General features: G+C 54.1%; 1 protein-coding gene across 5 annotated transcripts in view; it reads left to right on the top strand.

The window, feature by feature from the left end:
- The window catches only part of ASCC2 (activating signal cointegrator 1 complex subunit 2), a 36,216-nt gene that overhangs the window by 5,295 nt on the left and 16,478 nt on the right, over positions 1–14,443 (top strand). For 2 of the 5 annotated variants that reach the window (XM_027956743.2, XM_027956744.2), the window contains 6 exons: positions 4,289–4,447; positions 5,002–5,172; positions 6,427–6,556; positions 11,082–11,149; positions 12,213–12,323; positions 13,189–13,301. In XM_027956743.2, coding sequence (XP_027812544.1) covers positions 4,289–4,447; positions 5,002–5,172; positions 6,427–6,556; positions 11,082–11,149; positions 12,213–12,323; positions 13,189–13,301 — 752 coding nt within the window. The remainder of the gene's footprint in view (positions 1–4,288; positions 4,448–5,001; positions 5,173–6,426; positions 6,557–11,081; positions 11,150–12,212; positions 12,324–13,188; positions 13,302–14,443) is intronic. The other 3 variants (XM_027956746.2, XM_042234816.2, XM_027956747.2) reach the window with 3 other exon arrangements.

Raw genomic sequence — 14,443 nt, 5'->3', positions numbered from 1 at the left:
GGGCAGAGGAGGGGGACACTAATAATGTCAGAGGTCAGGTCTGAACGGGCTAAGAAGCACTACGTGCAGACGCAGCAGGGCTGGTGAGACTGAGAATGGAAGTGAGCATGCCGACGACCAGCTGTGGGAGAGATTAGAGCCGTGGAGAGGTGCCAGGCTGCTGGAGGAAACAGATGTGGGCACCGGAGACCCCATACCCCCTGCTGTTTCCCCAAGAACATTAGCTTACTTGAACAAGGTGGAAGGAAGTATTTTCTGGGTGCTTGAGTAAAGTCGTGGGAAACAAGAGCTTGGTGTTTTATTTCCTGCTTTCTGGATGGCTTCCTATTGCTTCCTGACTACTCTCTAATAATAGTGCTTAATATTTATAGAGCACTTGCTCTGGGCCAAGCCTTTCACCTGGATCATCTCATGGAAGCCGAACCACAGCCCTCTGAGTAGGCATTTTGGCCATCCCCAGTTTACAGATGAGGAAACCCAGAGTTCAAGGTCACAAAAGTAGAACACTAGGGGAGTCAGAACAGGACCCCAGCTGAGCTGTCCCTGGAGTCTATACTTTCTTCACCTTCCTACTATCCAGCCTCTTGTTTCTTTTTCATAACTTTTTTAAAAAATCGAGGTAGTGTTGATATCCAACGTTGTGTGTTTCAGGTGTATGACATAGTGATTCACAACCATAAAGGTTATATTCCACTTATAATTATTATAAAATGTTAGCCACGTTCCCTGAATATATCCTCATATTCATAGCTCTTTTAGGTGAAGAGGATATTGATTAGAAAATCAGGAACTGTTCTGTACAGTATGTTAGCCATTCACCACATGTGGCCATGGAGCTCTTGAAATTGTGGGGGATTCAACCAAGGGACTGTATTTTTAATTTAGTTGTAGTTCGTTTAAGTTAAAATAGTCCCATGTGGTGAGAATCTGCTGTCTTGGCCAGCACGGGACAGGTCTGGAGCGGTTCCGTCTCTGCCGAGGTCCTGTTGGACAGTGCCAGTGGAGACTGGTTCCTTGGGCCCTTCCCCATGTCCTGGACACCAGGCTGTTAGACTGTGGGCCCTCTAGGAGCAGGGACTGGTCCCTTCCCTTTACTCTGGTTTTCCAGTGCCAGGTGCATCATAGGTTCTCAGGAGACATCCAGTAAATGAGTCAAGGACCCTTGCCGCACTTCGGGACAGGGCCTGGAGCTGCAGAGAGAAGCGACTGCCCTACAGAGGAAGCAGACTGGTGGATTCTCTGCAGCATGCATGATCAGGATGTGATGGAAGGAACTCCACGCTGCTGATCGAGACCAGGGAGGGGTGCACGGAGGTCTTGGGGTGGTGGGAGAGCTCACGCCACCAGGGACGCCCTGCTGTAGGAGGGAGATCCTGAACTGCGTGTGGAAGGGTGAATAAGCACCAGCCGGGCAGAGCAATGGAGAAGGGCGGGCCTGGCAGGAGGACCTGGGTATATTGTCCGCGAGTCCTGAGAGCCTGATTCCTACACCAGCCCCCGGGGGTGGAAGTGGTATCGCCCAGCCTTGTAAAGAAATCAAGTTTGGCACCCAAGTGGTTGAATGGGTTCTTGAGAAAGATAAGGATCATTTAAGGGGAGCATTTGGAGAACAGTACAGAATAGTTTCTTATCAAGATGAACAGGGCACAAGTTTGATGGGCAGGGCATGTTCAGGAAGCTTCATGGGGCAAGTGGGACCTAGGCCAGGCCTGAAGAGTGGGAGATACAGCGAGAGACTGCAGCTCCTCTCCCTGGGATCCTCCGTGGCCCCTGCTCTTGGGCGTGGCGTCGGAGGTGCTTCAAAGACCTTGGCAGGACCTGGTCCTTCATTACCTCCATGCATTCCTCTGTTCAACCTGCAAGTGTGTATGGAGGGAGTGCTCGATGCCAGCCCGGCTCTAGGGGCTGGGACTGCTGTGTGAGCAAGACTCAGACCCCCTCCAGAGACCTGCAGGATAGCGGGGAAGACAGAAGGCAGGCCCTCCCTTTCAATCTAACTTTATTGAGGTGTCATTGGAGGACAATAAACTGCGTATATTTATGGTACACGGTTTGGTTGGTTTTGACATCTGTAAACCCACATGGAACTGTTACCATAAGCAAGATAATGAGCATTTCTGCCACTCCCAGAAGTGTCCTCGTGCCCTCCACCCCCTGTTATAAGCTACCCCTTCCTCCGTCCCCCTCCACTGCAACCAAAGATCTGCAGGCACTTCTGATGTAGTTCAGCAAGTGCTGCAGGCAGGGAAGCGTAGAACGCAGGTGTTGAGGGAGCCAGGGTGAACCCCTCACCTAATTGGGATGGGGCTTGGGAGACTTCCTGGAGGAAGTGAGGTCAGAGCTGGGGTCAGAAGGACGAGCAGTGAGACCAGAGTGGCCTGTGGCATCATAGGTCACGTAGTAGGTGCACGGTGTCAGCTTTGGTTCAGATCCTGCCTCAGTTGCTTCCTTAGCCCTGTGACCTTAGCTGAGTTCCTAAATCTCACCAAGTCTTGGTTTTCTTCTCTGTACAATGGGGAGAATACTCTTTCCCTCTGAGACAGTAGTTGTGAGTTAAAAAGAAATGGGCTGTGGGACTGGCCTGCTCAGCAGCTCGCACAGGGCAGTCCTCAGTGAGTGATGGCTTTTTTCTATCCTTTCAGCATCTCTCCCTCCAACTCCGCCTCCCACTGCCCAGTGCAATCTGTGCCCCCGTCCCCTGTTTTTTGTTTTTTTGTTTTTTTTTTTTTAATGGCCCGTCTTTATGCCTGCATAAATGGACTCTGTCTTCCATCTAAAAATTCTGCTCCACCTCCAAGGTCCAGTTCTGGATGCTGCCTGGCCTGGGAAGCAGCCCCTCGCCCCCCAGGCGTTCCCACAGGGCCTCTGCCAGGTTTGAGCTGCCTGCGTTGTGCTCGTCTGATGACAGCCATGCATCGTCCCCTCTGCAGAGTGGGCTCTGGGAGCACACAGACTCCCTTCTCGTGTGTGCCCCCACACCTGGCAGAGCAGGGTGCCAGTAGGTGTTCGCACGATGGATTGCAGGAAGGTCCACGTGCGCATGTGTGTGTCGCTTGGGCAAGGGGGGGTCGGTGAGCAGCCTGGCCTGAGAAGTGACTTAAGTGAGAGGTGAGGCGTCGACCGGTAGAGGAGGGGAACCTGGAAACCACAGAGAGGAATTTAGGCCCTTGAGAGTAGTTTTGAACTTGTTTCAATCAGCAGGATTCCTTTTGTATAAATTGTGATGTAAATGGGCGGGGGACCCTGTGGAGGCCCTCAACCTAGGTGGTTCTCGAAGTAACTGACCCATCAGCCATGACATCCCTGTCCCCCCTGGACTGACAGACCTGGAAGTGGGTGGACTGTGGTTGACAACAGCTGAGACGAAAACAGGCGGCCTCCTTCCTGTCACCGCCTCCCCCGCAGAAAGTCAGAGGGGAGAACCGAGCTCATCTTTTCTTTATGCGAACAAAGTAAGGTTTGTTCCCCGGCAAGGTAAGGGTTAGAAGAGAGCACTTGTGAGGCTAAGCCGAGACCTGCAATTACTTGATTAGCATCTTTACCAAAAAGTTACTGAGGTTTTTCTCTGATTACACAAAGGGAACAGCACGGTGATCGACATTGTTTGTCAGAAAGATGAAAATGGGCCCAAACAAATGCCTCGTGTGGCCACATTTTAATGTAAATGCCTAGAAAAGGGCAGTGAGGATGCTCACGGGATGGGGAGGGGCTCCCTCTGGGTGGATGCTAGACCCGGGGTGGTGGTCCCAGGCGACTTATCTTTCTGTACTGTTGTGAGTTTTTGGAAAAAAAAAACAAAAAACAAAAACAAACCTCCTGCCTCACTTGTGTAATTAAAAAAAATAATACATGTTCTTTTTTAAATTGGAAAATATAGTCAAGTCCTAATCCTTTCTATTAGAGATAGCCACTGTTAGCTTTGAGGTGTCCCCCAACCCCCGGCCTGACACTCTTTTAAAAAATAAAGTCCATACCAGTGTGTGAATGTGTTAAATATGGCACTTTTTTTTTAATCCCAAAAATGGTCATACAAAATAGAGGGGTTTGTGTCTTGCTTTTTCTTCCCTTAACCTTTCCCTGTGTCATTAAGCATTCTCCAGAAAACATGGTATTTAATGCTCGCCTGGCGCTCCCAGACTGCGGCCAAGCCGCCCTCTGTCAGAGACACTCGGTTCTTTATGCCTGAGGGTCACCGGTTGGAAGAGCCCAGGGTTGTTGCCGTGGGTTGGCAGAGGGGCCCTCGCTGACTAACCTCTGCCACGTTAACACGTGGTTTTTGGATCCGTAGCACCCCGAGCAGAAGGCAGACCGGTATTTTGTGTTATACAAACCGCCCCCTAAAGACAACATTCCCGCCCTAGTGGAGGAGTACCTGGAACGCGCCACCTTCGTAGCCAATGACCTGGACTGGCTCCTGGCCCTGCCGCACGATAAATTCTGGTGCCAGGTAACATTCTACCACCATTCCCGCTAAGACCAGGCACGTGCCATGCCGTTGGTTGGGTGCTGCTGATTTTTCTCCCCAGGAGGTGCTTTTTCTTCCCCTGCTTCTTACACTGGATCCCTAAGAGCAAATTGTGTTTGGAATTACCGTGTTCCGTTATCAGCATCTTAATGATGTTTACACAAACGCCTTCCACCATGGCATTTTTAGAAACTCGTGTTTAGCTCATTTATGCCTCTTCAGTCCCTTCGGGTTGGTGGGCGTGTTTGCCCCAGGCCAGAGCTGACCAGCCGTGAGCCCCGCATGGTCCCCCCACAGGCCCTCGGGCCTCAGTGGCGCAGCCTGGCTGTCCCCTGTCGCCTGGCCTGGCGCAGCCTGGCTGTCCCCTGTTGCCTGGCCTAGGTCATCTTCCACGTGAGCCCCGCATGGTCCCCCCACCGGCCCTCAAGCCTCAGTGGCGCAGCCTGGCTGTCCCCTGTTGCCTGGCCTAGGTCAGCCTGGCTGTCCCCTGTCGCCTGGCCTAGGTCAGCCTGGCTGTCCCCTGTCGCCTGGCCTAGGTCATCTTTGACGAGACCCTGCAGAAGTGCCTGGACTCCTATCTGCGCCATGTGCCCCGGAAGTTCGACGAGTGGGTGGCCCCGGCCCCCGAGGTCATTGACGTGCAGAGGCGCCTCCACCGCAGCGTTTTTCTCACCTTCCTCCGTATGTCCACGCACAAGGAATCCAAAGTGAGCCCCGGGTCCTGTGACAGGTCGCCCCCGCCAGCTGACACCCCCACACCCCTGGGAATGCAGGCTCTGGAAGTATCGAGTCTCCCCCTTGTCTCCCGCTTTCACTCCCGCCGCTGGGGAAGAAGTCTATGCCGCCTCCCTCATCCTCTGAGCCGCCAGGTCGCCTGCGTTACACCCAGTATTTCCACCAGTGGGGAGCGAGGGCCCTGTGCCAGGGAACGCGTGACTCTGCCTCTCCTTGGGCATCAGAGGGCGAAGCATCGATTCTGATTTTTTTTAGAGGACCCTGGATGTGCTGTCTAAAAGCCTTTACTCCCCCACCCCGGGTTTATTTTTGTTAATTTAATTAATTTATTTGGCCAAATTGTGTGGCACGTGCAATCAGGCTGTTCCCCAACCAGGGACTGAAACTGTGCTCCCTGCGGTGGAAGTGTGGAGTCCTAGCCACCGACTGGACTGCCAGGGAAGTCCTGCCCCCCAATTTTAAAAATAATAGCGCTGCCCTTAAACAAACGTAACAAAAATATTTTGCAGATAATGAGAGTCGCCCACAAATTTCCTTCCCTCAAAATAACCACTGTTAAGGGGCCTGTTCCTTCAGGGAACTTTTTTCCTTCCAATGTGTTTGTGTCTGTGTGTGTGGTGCCCACATATTTACTTTAAAAATAGTATCTTTTCTGTTTTTTTTAGCTTGTTAGCATGGAAACTGTTAAATATACACAGAAGTATCACGACTCCCACGTGCCCATTACCTGGCTTCAACAGTTAGCATCTTGCCTATCTTGCTTTCCCTCCCCCACTGAGTTTTCTGTTTTTCTTGGAGTATTTTATCCTTGTCCTTTTGAAGCTGTGCCGTGTGGCATGCAGGATCTTAGTTCCCTGACCAGGGATGGAACCTGAGCCCCCCTCCATTGGGAGTGCAGAGTTTCAACCTCTGGACCACCAGGGAAGTCCAGTCTTGGAGTATTTTAAAGCAGTCCCAGACATCATGGTAGTTTACCTGTAAATAACTTTAGAATGAATCCCCAGGTGATGGTTTCATAGGGAGCGTCTGCTTTGTTTTACATTAGGGTGAGTGACTGTTGCTCCAGGTCAGTCCCCTTGGCTTGGGTGCATCCTTGGTGTGGACGGAGCTGCTTCTATTAGCCAGGCCCCCCCGATGGACCTGAAGGTTATTTCCTGTGAGCCTGCTATTACCCTGCCACGCACGTGTTTGGGGAGGTCGCTCATCCTCTCTTTGCTGTTCCTTAGGATCACTTCATTTCGCCCTCTGCTTTCGGAGAAATCCTCTACAACAACTTCCTGTTTGACATCCCAAAGATCCTGGACCTCTGCGTGCTTTTCGGAAAAGGCAACTCTCCACTGCTGCAGAAGATGATAGGTGAGTAGGATGTGGGGCCCAGGGCCTGGGGTGGGCGTGGGTGGTGCAGAGATGACCCCCACACGTCCACAGGGGGATCAGGGTAGGAGCAGTGGGCGGTGCTTGGAAGTGGCCTAGCGGATGTGTGTGTCAGCTCCGAAAGGAGTGGCTCAGTGGCTGTGGGGGAGGGGTGACAGACAAGGGCAGACGAGCGCTCCTCCAGGACCTCAGAGCCCCAGCATCAGTCTGGGTGTCCCGGCCCAAGGAGGGGGGCGTTTGCTTCCGTGGTGACAGCTAGCCGTTTGCCTGAGTGTGCACGGGTGACTCCACCGACGCCCCACCTGTGTCATCTCGGGTGATCCTCGCAGCCGCCCTGTGACGTCAGCGGTGTCACCACCCCCACTTACGGTTAAGGAAACTGAGGTTGAATGTTCAGGACTTGCCTGCAGGGTCGTGACTGATGCGTAGCCAAGCTGGGGTTGATGTCACGTGGGCCTGAGGCTCACACTCTGGGCCTTGGTCACTCCCCGCCTCACAGGTGACATGGCTGCCTCAGAAATGTTGAGCTTTGAGTTGCTTCTGAGAATGGACAGGGGCAGGGGTCAGAGGGGACCCCCTGGGGTTGTGGAGGGAATGGGCATCAGCAGCTGGAGCCTGTCTGGAGGCGGGGGTGCTGGAAAGTTCACGCAGAAGCTTTGTTGGGAAGCTCCAGAGGGGACAGTGGCCCTAGGGGTTTGCCTTGGAAGAGGAGCTTGTGGCAACTGGCCCAGCTGGTCACCCTGGACACTCTGTCAGCCCTCCTCACTCTGAGACTGTAGGAGAGGGTCTTCCTAATGCCCAGTTACAGAGCTCAGTCACCCCTTGAAATGGTTTCCTTCCTCCCTTTCCCTCCAACCCCAGTGATAAAGGTAATATAGGTTAATTTAGAAAATTTTGGAAGAGTATAAAGAAGCAGGAAAGTAATTATCAAATTCCTGCCCCCCCCCCCCCCGAGACAATCATTTGGTGATTATTCCCTTCTAGTCTTTTCTCTGTGTATTTTTTAAAACTGTATTTAGGGCCTAATGCATATGAAATTTCACATCCAGCTTTTTCACTGGCGCAACCTCTGGTTTCTCATTCAGGTCCAATCATTGGCCTGATCATCAGTTAAGGGAAAAGACCCTTAATAATTATACTGTAGAACGAGAGGATGGGGTGAGTACACAGAAGCAGCACGGTTAGTTAGAGAAACAATTATCAGGCCAGTCTAGTTGGAGCAGGGCATTCTGGGAGGGAGCATGGGGTCAGGGGAAGAAGCTGGCATCAGATGGTGGGGGGCTGTGGGGAGGGCTCTGAGCCAGGGACCTGGGGAGGGGTACATTGCTCGGTAGCTAAAGGGAAGGCCCTGGAGTCGAACTGCCTGGTCCACAGCTGTATTCTGGGCTGTGTCCCTCTGACTCGGGCAGTTAGCCGCTCTAAGCCTGAGTCTTCTCATCTGAAGAAAGGGAAGACTGATGATCCGTCCAGCCTGTAGGATGGTTGTGGGTTGTGAATATGAGGTGGGGCGCAGCACAGAGCCTTGCAAGTTACAGACACTCAGTAAGTGTGAGCTCGTATTGTGACGAGGCTGTGGGAGCCTCTGGGAGCACGGAGCAGGGCGGGGAGCCATCCGCTGACCCGGTCAATCGGGCAGCGCGCAGGTGGGGAGGGTGGTGATAGGAGGCCGTGGAGGAGGCCGGGCTTTGGCGTGGGCTGGAAGGGGAGAGCCTGGGTGGAAAAGGACTTCCGAGAGGAGAGTCGACAGGGCTTCGTGAGGTCGGCTGGAGGGAGTGAACTGGGGTTGGGAAGCAGGAGGCAGTCGGGGGGTGTGCTGTGAGTAGAGACAAGGTCAGCGTTGGGTCTGGAGGCCATCAACCGCTCCGAGGATACAGGAGAAGAGGCCGTCTGGCCACAGACGGGTGAGGCTGGAGCGAGAGAGCTCCACCTGCTGCCGGGGCTCCAAATCTTTCGGGTCACTTGACTCCTCTGAGAATCAGATGAAAGTTTGTCTCCAGGAAGACATAGCCCCTCATAGATTTTGAGCTGTTTAAGAATGTTCTCATCCCCAGATTAAGAATCTGAAATCGGTTTACGAAGGGAAGCACTGTCTTTGGCTCACGGAGGCTGGTTCACAGACAAGATGGCAGGATCAGTCATCAGGCGCCCCTTCTTATTGCGTGCGTGTCTGTCTGTCTGTCTGCAGGCCCCTTCTCCACACCCTCCAACACACGCATTAGCTCTCTTCCCAGCCCCTTGAGCAGAAGACAGGAGACACAGCATGGGGCAGCCTCTGCTTTCTCTGCCCCAGGAGCTCTTGAGCGAGGCAGATCAGCTGGAAGAGGGTTGACAAAGGAGACGGGGTGGGGGTGGGGGTGGAGCACAGGAACTGGCCGACTGTCCTTCGGGCAAAAGCCCAGGCCTTGCCCTGTCCCCACCTCCCACTTTTTTTTAACCTCAAGGCTGGTGGTGTGAATCAGTGAGTGTAATTGTGAAAACTGGGCCTTTTAGTTAGGCTGTGAGACCTTGACCCCGCGGAGGATAGCCCTGGTCTCTTTGGCCATACCTCGCATCCACCCTGGGTTTCTGAACTGCTTCAGTCTGAGGATGGGTGCCATCGCTTTGGCTTTTTAATTATTTCTTTAGGAGATCAAAAGTCAGATCTTCCCTGTCACTGGGATCAGATAAAGGAAAAGAAAGAGACTCCAAAGAGCCGCAGGGTAGACTGTGAAATGTGATCTATTTTGACGCTCATAGAGCGTCCCTGTTACTCAGGCCTGAGCGTGAGGAGGATCCTGAGAGAGTGCCTTCCTCCCTGCCTGGCACTCCGGGTATGGTGGGCACCGCCTTGCGGCCTGGGGATTTTCGGGGGAGGCCTGCTCCCGACAACTGGGTCGGGAGACTCTGCCTGCAGAGGGTGACACCTGCCTTCTGGTGGACTTGGCGCTGGGAGGTCACGGCAGGCAGAGGGGGAGGGCAGTTTCATTCTGTGAGGCTGAGGATGGTGTGAGGGAAGAATGCAGTTCGAGGGATGGGAGAGGGTGGCGGGAGATGCCAGCAGAAGCCAGATCTTGCAGGCCCTTTGTGCCACGGTCAGGAGTTCTAACTTGACCTTGAGGGTGTTGCTAGGAGGATCCAGTGAGGAAGAGCAGAGGAAGACAGCTCGGTCACTCACACCCCGTTCGTCAGGAGCAGGAGGTGGGCGCAGATGGTCAGGGAGAACTTCCTTCACAGGCTGAGGGGTCAGCACCCATCTGGAGTGGGAGATGCCAAGCAAGCTCCTGCCAGTAACTTTCTGGAATCCTAGGACCAAGTGGCCTCCAGAAAAGCATTTAGAGAAAGTCCAGCCACCTAATGACTCGCTTATACACCCAGCCCCATCTGGCCTCTGATCTCATTCATTTTCAAGCCCTCCGGGATGGGGTGAGGGCTGCAGGGTTATGTTGAAGGCAGCCAAGGACAGCCCTGTCCAAGGACGGAGGACACCTAGGACTCAGAGCGTCCTGACAGCCAGCCAGCCAGCCTTCAGTGCCAGGATCGCAGTGGGATGAGGAAGCCAGTCCCCTTTTCGAGGCGGTGCCATTTTGCACAGTCCTGCCTTCTCAAGAGCTGTGATCCTCTCCCCCTCCGCGTTGGGCAGCCAGAACACTTGGTTTCTGTCCCAGTGACCGTGTACTCTAACCGCCACACTCACAGCAGCAGTAAACACTCGGGGCTTCCCTGGGGGCTCAATGGTAAAATCCGGCTGCAATGCCGGAGACAGGAGTTCGATCCCTGGGGCAGGAAGATCCCCTGGAGAAGGGAATGGCAACCCACTCCAGTATTCTTGCCTGGGAAATCCCATGGACAGAGGAGCCTGGAGGGCTACAGTCCATGGGATTGCAGAGAGTTGGGCATGACTGAGCGACTCAACAGCAACGCACACTTGGGGAAGGGCTTCATCTTCTGGGAATAACTGCACGTGTGTGATAAACCTCCCCCCAGGTCTTTGGCCAGCCTCTCACCTTGGATGGGGGCTGTGTACGGCCAGCAGGTTCAAAAGCAGAGGGTGAGAGAATTTCTAGAGAATTTCTCCAGAATTGGCCTTGCAGGACCCCTGGACTGTAGCACCCAGGTTTCTTGGGCAAAGAGATCACGTCTCCTAATTTTCCTGGATGACTCACTCCCATTTACAAAGCCAACACTGTCATACAAGGCACAGTGCCCAAGTGTGATCATTCCCCGGGGACGGCAGGGTGAGCTGGTTTGACCAGGGCGGGTGGGTCTTTTACGTAATTCTGCTGGGGCAGAGGTGCTTAAAAGGTTAAATTGTACTGAGGCGAGGCCCCTCCCTCACCCTGGGGAAGTTTCTAGGCTGGGCCAGAGCTCTGTGCCAGCAGGGCCCGCGGCCAGGACTGCTCTAGTGCAGGCAAGCTCAGGAGAGGGGCGAAAGGTCACAGAACATGCTGGCAGCCATGTGGGACTTGTCTTCCATCCTGTCCACCTCCACCATCTTTCCCCAATTCCTACCTTTCTCTTCTCTTTTCAGGGAACATCTTTATCCAGCAGCCAAGTTACTACAATGACCTGGACGAAACCATGCCCACCATCCTTCAGGTACCAGCTCTTTGCCCTGCCCTGGGGAGGGTGGGGGGGATGGGGGTGGGGCAGGCCCCTTCTCCTACCTGGAGATGTTGCTCTTCTTTCCTGCAAGAGTCAGGGAGAACTCTCCCCAGCTCTTCACACCAGACACACCCCCAGACCATGTGTTCTACCCCTCACTTCATTCCTTCAAATTTGTCCTTTCCCCTCTCGAACAGGACTGAAATCTAAGGGCTGTCCAGCACTCATATGGAAGAAGCTTGGGGTGCATTCTGTGTTGTCTGTCAACGGCCATCTGCCCCTGAGGATACCTCTGCACGTTTCTCAAGTCTGAGCTCTAAAGCCTCATAGAATCATTTTTATGAAATAATGCTCATTGTAGAAACTTTGGAAAATTCCAAAAAAATAAATAAGTAGAAGAAGAAGATTAATCTTCCTCCGTAATCCCGCCACCAGGAGATAAGCACTATTCACGGCACCTCCTAGAATTCTGCTGCTAGTGTACTTAAATGTGGCGCTCGGTCGCTAAGTCATGTCCAGCTCTTTGCAACACCATGGACTGTAGCCCACCAGGCTCAGACTCTGTCCATGGGATTTCCTAGGCAAGAATACTGGAGTGGGTTGCCATTTCCTTCTCCAACTTAAATGTAGTGCAATCCACAGTGAGCTCTGTTTTCCCCCTCACTATTGATTTGTCTTTTATTCAATACAGTTCCTATAAATCGCCCCCCCTGAGCATCCAGGAATACATGTTGCTGACTGTATCTCTTAAATATCCATCCCTATACACTTGTCCAGCCGATCCAGGTCACATCCACAGGGTTTACGTACATTTCGTCATCATCATCATCCTCACCACAGTCCTGCGGGAAGGACGTCCCCATGATTCCCTTTTGACACAGGTTCCATTCTGAGATGGTCACTGAGAAGGTCACTGTCTCACCTGGTGTCCCAGGGACACCGGCATATATGCTAAAGATTCCAAGGCAGTGTTGGGGTCACCAGTCCCTCACTGCAGAACGGGGGTCCCTGCTGCCGGTTCAATAGGATGTGAGAGAGTCACCTCTTGTGTTCACAGGTCTTCAGCAATATCCTCCAGCACTGTGGTCTGCGCGGGGACGGGGCCAGCGCCACACCCCAGAAGCTCGAGGAGAGGGGCCGGCTCACCCCCAGCGACATGCCTCTCCCGGTGAGCTTGCCCTTCAGCCGGCTTCTTTCTGGCCACGAGAAGGCCTGGAGCTTGCCCACTGCTCACAGCCCCTCGCCCCAGCCCGCAGGCGGCTCGTCCCATGACACACGCTTTAGGACATTTCAGCAGGCTTTCTGGCTTCATTCATGGAGCTGCGGAGGGAGCAGCATGGAGGTTTAGCCTTCGCTTAGTTCAGCTGGACAGGTTCCTGGGTGCGTTTCTCATGGGGCCATTCATCCGTGGCACCAGCATGCCCCAGCACATGCCAGGCCCCCAGGCTGGGCCATGAGGCCCAAGTGGTTGCAGAAGCAGATGCCTGTGTTAGCACGGGAGTTAGAGCAGGGGCGAGGGTGCGGTGGGCTGCCCTCCTGCAGCTTGCGCTGTCGTGGGAAAGCAGGCCTTAAACAAGCGTTCCAGAAAAGGGCACTGCGAGTGCCGTGGGAACAGGGCACGTTGCCCTGTGAACTGCAGATAAGTTCCCTTATCTGTAAAGTGGAGATCTGACCTGTGGCCCAGCCTCTTGTTTGAGCTGTTGGGAGAATCAGGGAGCCCTGCCTGTTCTCAACACGCTCTCCAGACCCGACGGCGAGGCGGGGCTGGGTGTCTTGGCCTCCTTGGGCTGTAATTTCTGTATGGGACCTCCGGCGCTGTCTTCAGATTCAGGGATGGGTTCTTCTTCAGCTTCAAAGAGAGAATCGTATTAACCTGAAGCGAAAGGTCACCCTCGACCCCCCTGGGCGTGCATCCTTTGGAGCTGCGGCAGGCAGACCCGAGGGGGACCCTGGGCTCTGTCCGCTTTGCCTCAGACCCTCGGCAGGGCTATCCCTGGGGGGACTGATGCGGTGTTTTTCCTCCGGCCTGACAGGAGTTAAAGGATGTCGTCCTCTACCTTTGCGACACCTGCACCACCCTCTGGGCCTTCCTGGACATCTTCCCTCTGGCTTGTCCGACCTTCCAGAAACACGACTTCTGTTACAGGTACAGCGGTTGCAGTCGAGGTTTGGGTTCACATCCACATTCAGCCAATATTTACTGGACGCTTAGAACCTGCTGGGCCCCCTCTTCCAGCGCCCGCCTGCCTGGAGGCTGCATTTGAGGACTTTTACTGGGGGGGCTAAGAGCAGGGAAGGAGAGGGAGAAAAACGCCAGCCAAGGGCGGCGCAGTTTCCGTTCAGACCCGGTCTGCTGCAGAGCCCCCGGCACGGGTGGGCACAGGAATGCAAGAGGCTGAAGAGGCTCAGGCTGAGGACTTCGGCCTCCAGCGCGGGGAGGCGTGCACGCGAGCAGACGTGCATCCACGTGGGGCCAGCTGGTGGGGCTGCACCAGGAATGCAGACGAGGGAGCACGGCTCTATCTGGAGGAATAAGAGACGGTTTCAGAGTGATGCTTAGATGAGACCTTAAGAATGAACAGCAACCTGCCTGGCAGAGAAAGCCTGCAGTGGCCCAGATGGTGAAGAAAGCCGTGCAGTGCAGTATGACGCGGGGTGTGAGCTGGGGAGTGGGCTTGGGGAGCAGGTGACCACAAGATGCGGCCCCAGGGAAGTCAGACCTGCTGTGTGACGTGTGTTGGCAGGGAGTGGGGCCTTTATCGTGGAGGCAGGAGGGAGCCCTGGAGGCTTCTATCCAAAGAAGTCATAGAAAGATCCTGCTGTGATGGAGAAAGACCAGGGGGATACAGCGGAGGGAGAAAGACCTTCTTTGCCCACTTAGCCCCGTGGGCATCCGTTCCTTGAGCAGTGAGAAAGGGGTGCCGGGATGTGGCCTGGTAACTGGCTCGTTGCCCGGTAACTGTGGGGGGTGGGGGGCTGTCCTGCTGTCAGTGACCTCCGCCAGGCATCTCCCCCAACCATTCTAGGAGCTATCCAACTCCATCCCCCCGCCCTCTGTCCACTGGGTCATTTGCCCAGCTACTCCACAAAACATTTATCTAGTGCAGACATGTGCCAGAGATGGCAGCTGGTGCCCTGAGCCCACCGGGTCCCCTGAGCTCTTGAAAATCAGACATGAGGATTGCTCAGCCTCCCAGAGAATGTTAGAAAAAAGCGCCAATCCACACTGTCCCCAGAAGAAAAGGGTGGGGATAGGACTTTTTAAAAATGTTGTCACAATTATTTAAA

This window comes from Ovis aries, chromosome 17 (genome assembly GCF_016772045.2).
Source record: "Ovis aries strain OAR_USU_Benz2616 breed Rambouillet chromosome 17, ARS-UI_Ramb_v3.0, whole genome shotgun sequence".
NCBI lineage: Eukaryota > Metazoa > Chordata > Mammalia > Artiodactyla > Bovidae > Ovis > Ovis aries.
This window is presented reverse-complemented; position numbering and strand designations above follow the sequence as displayed.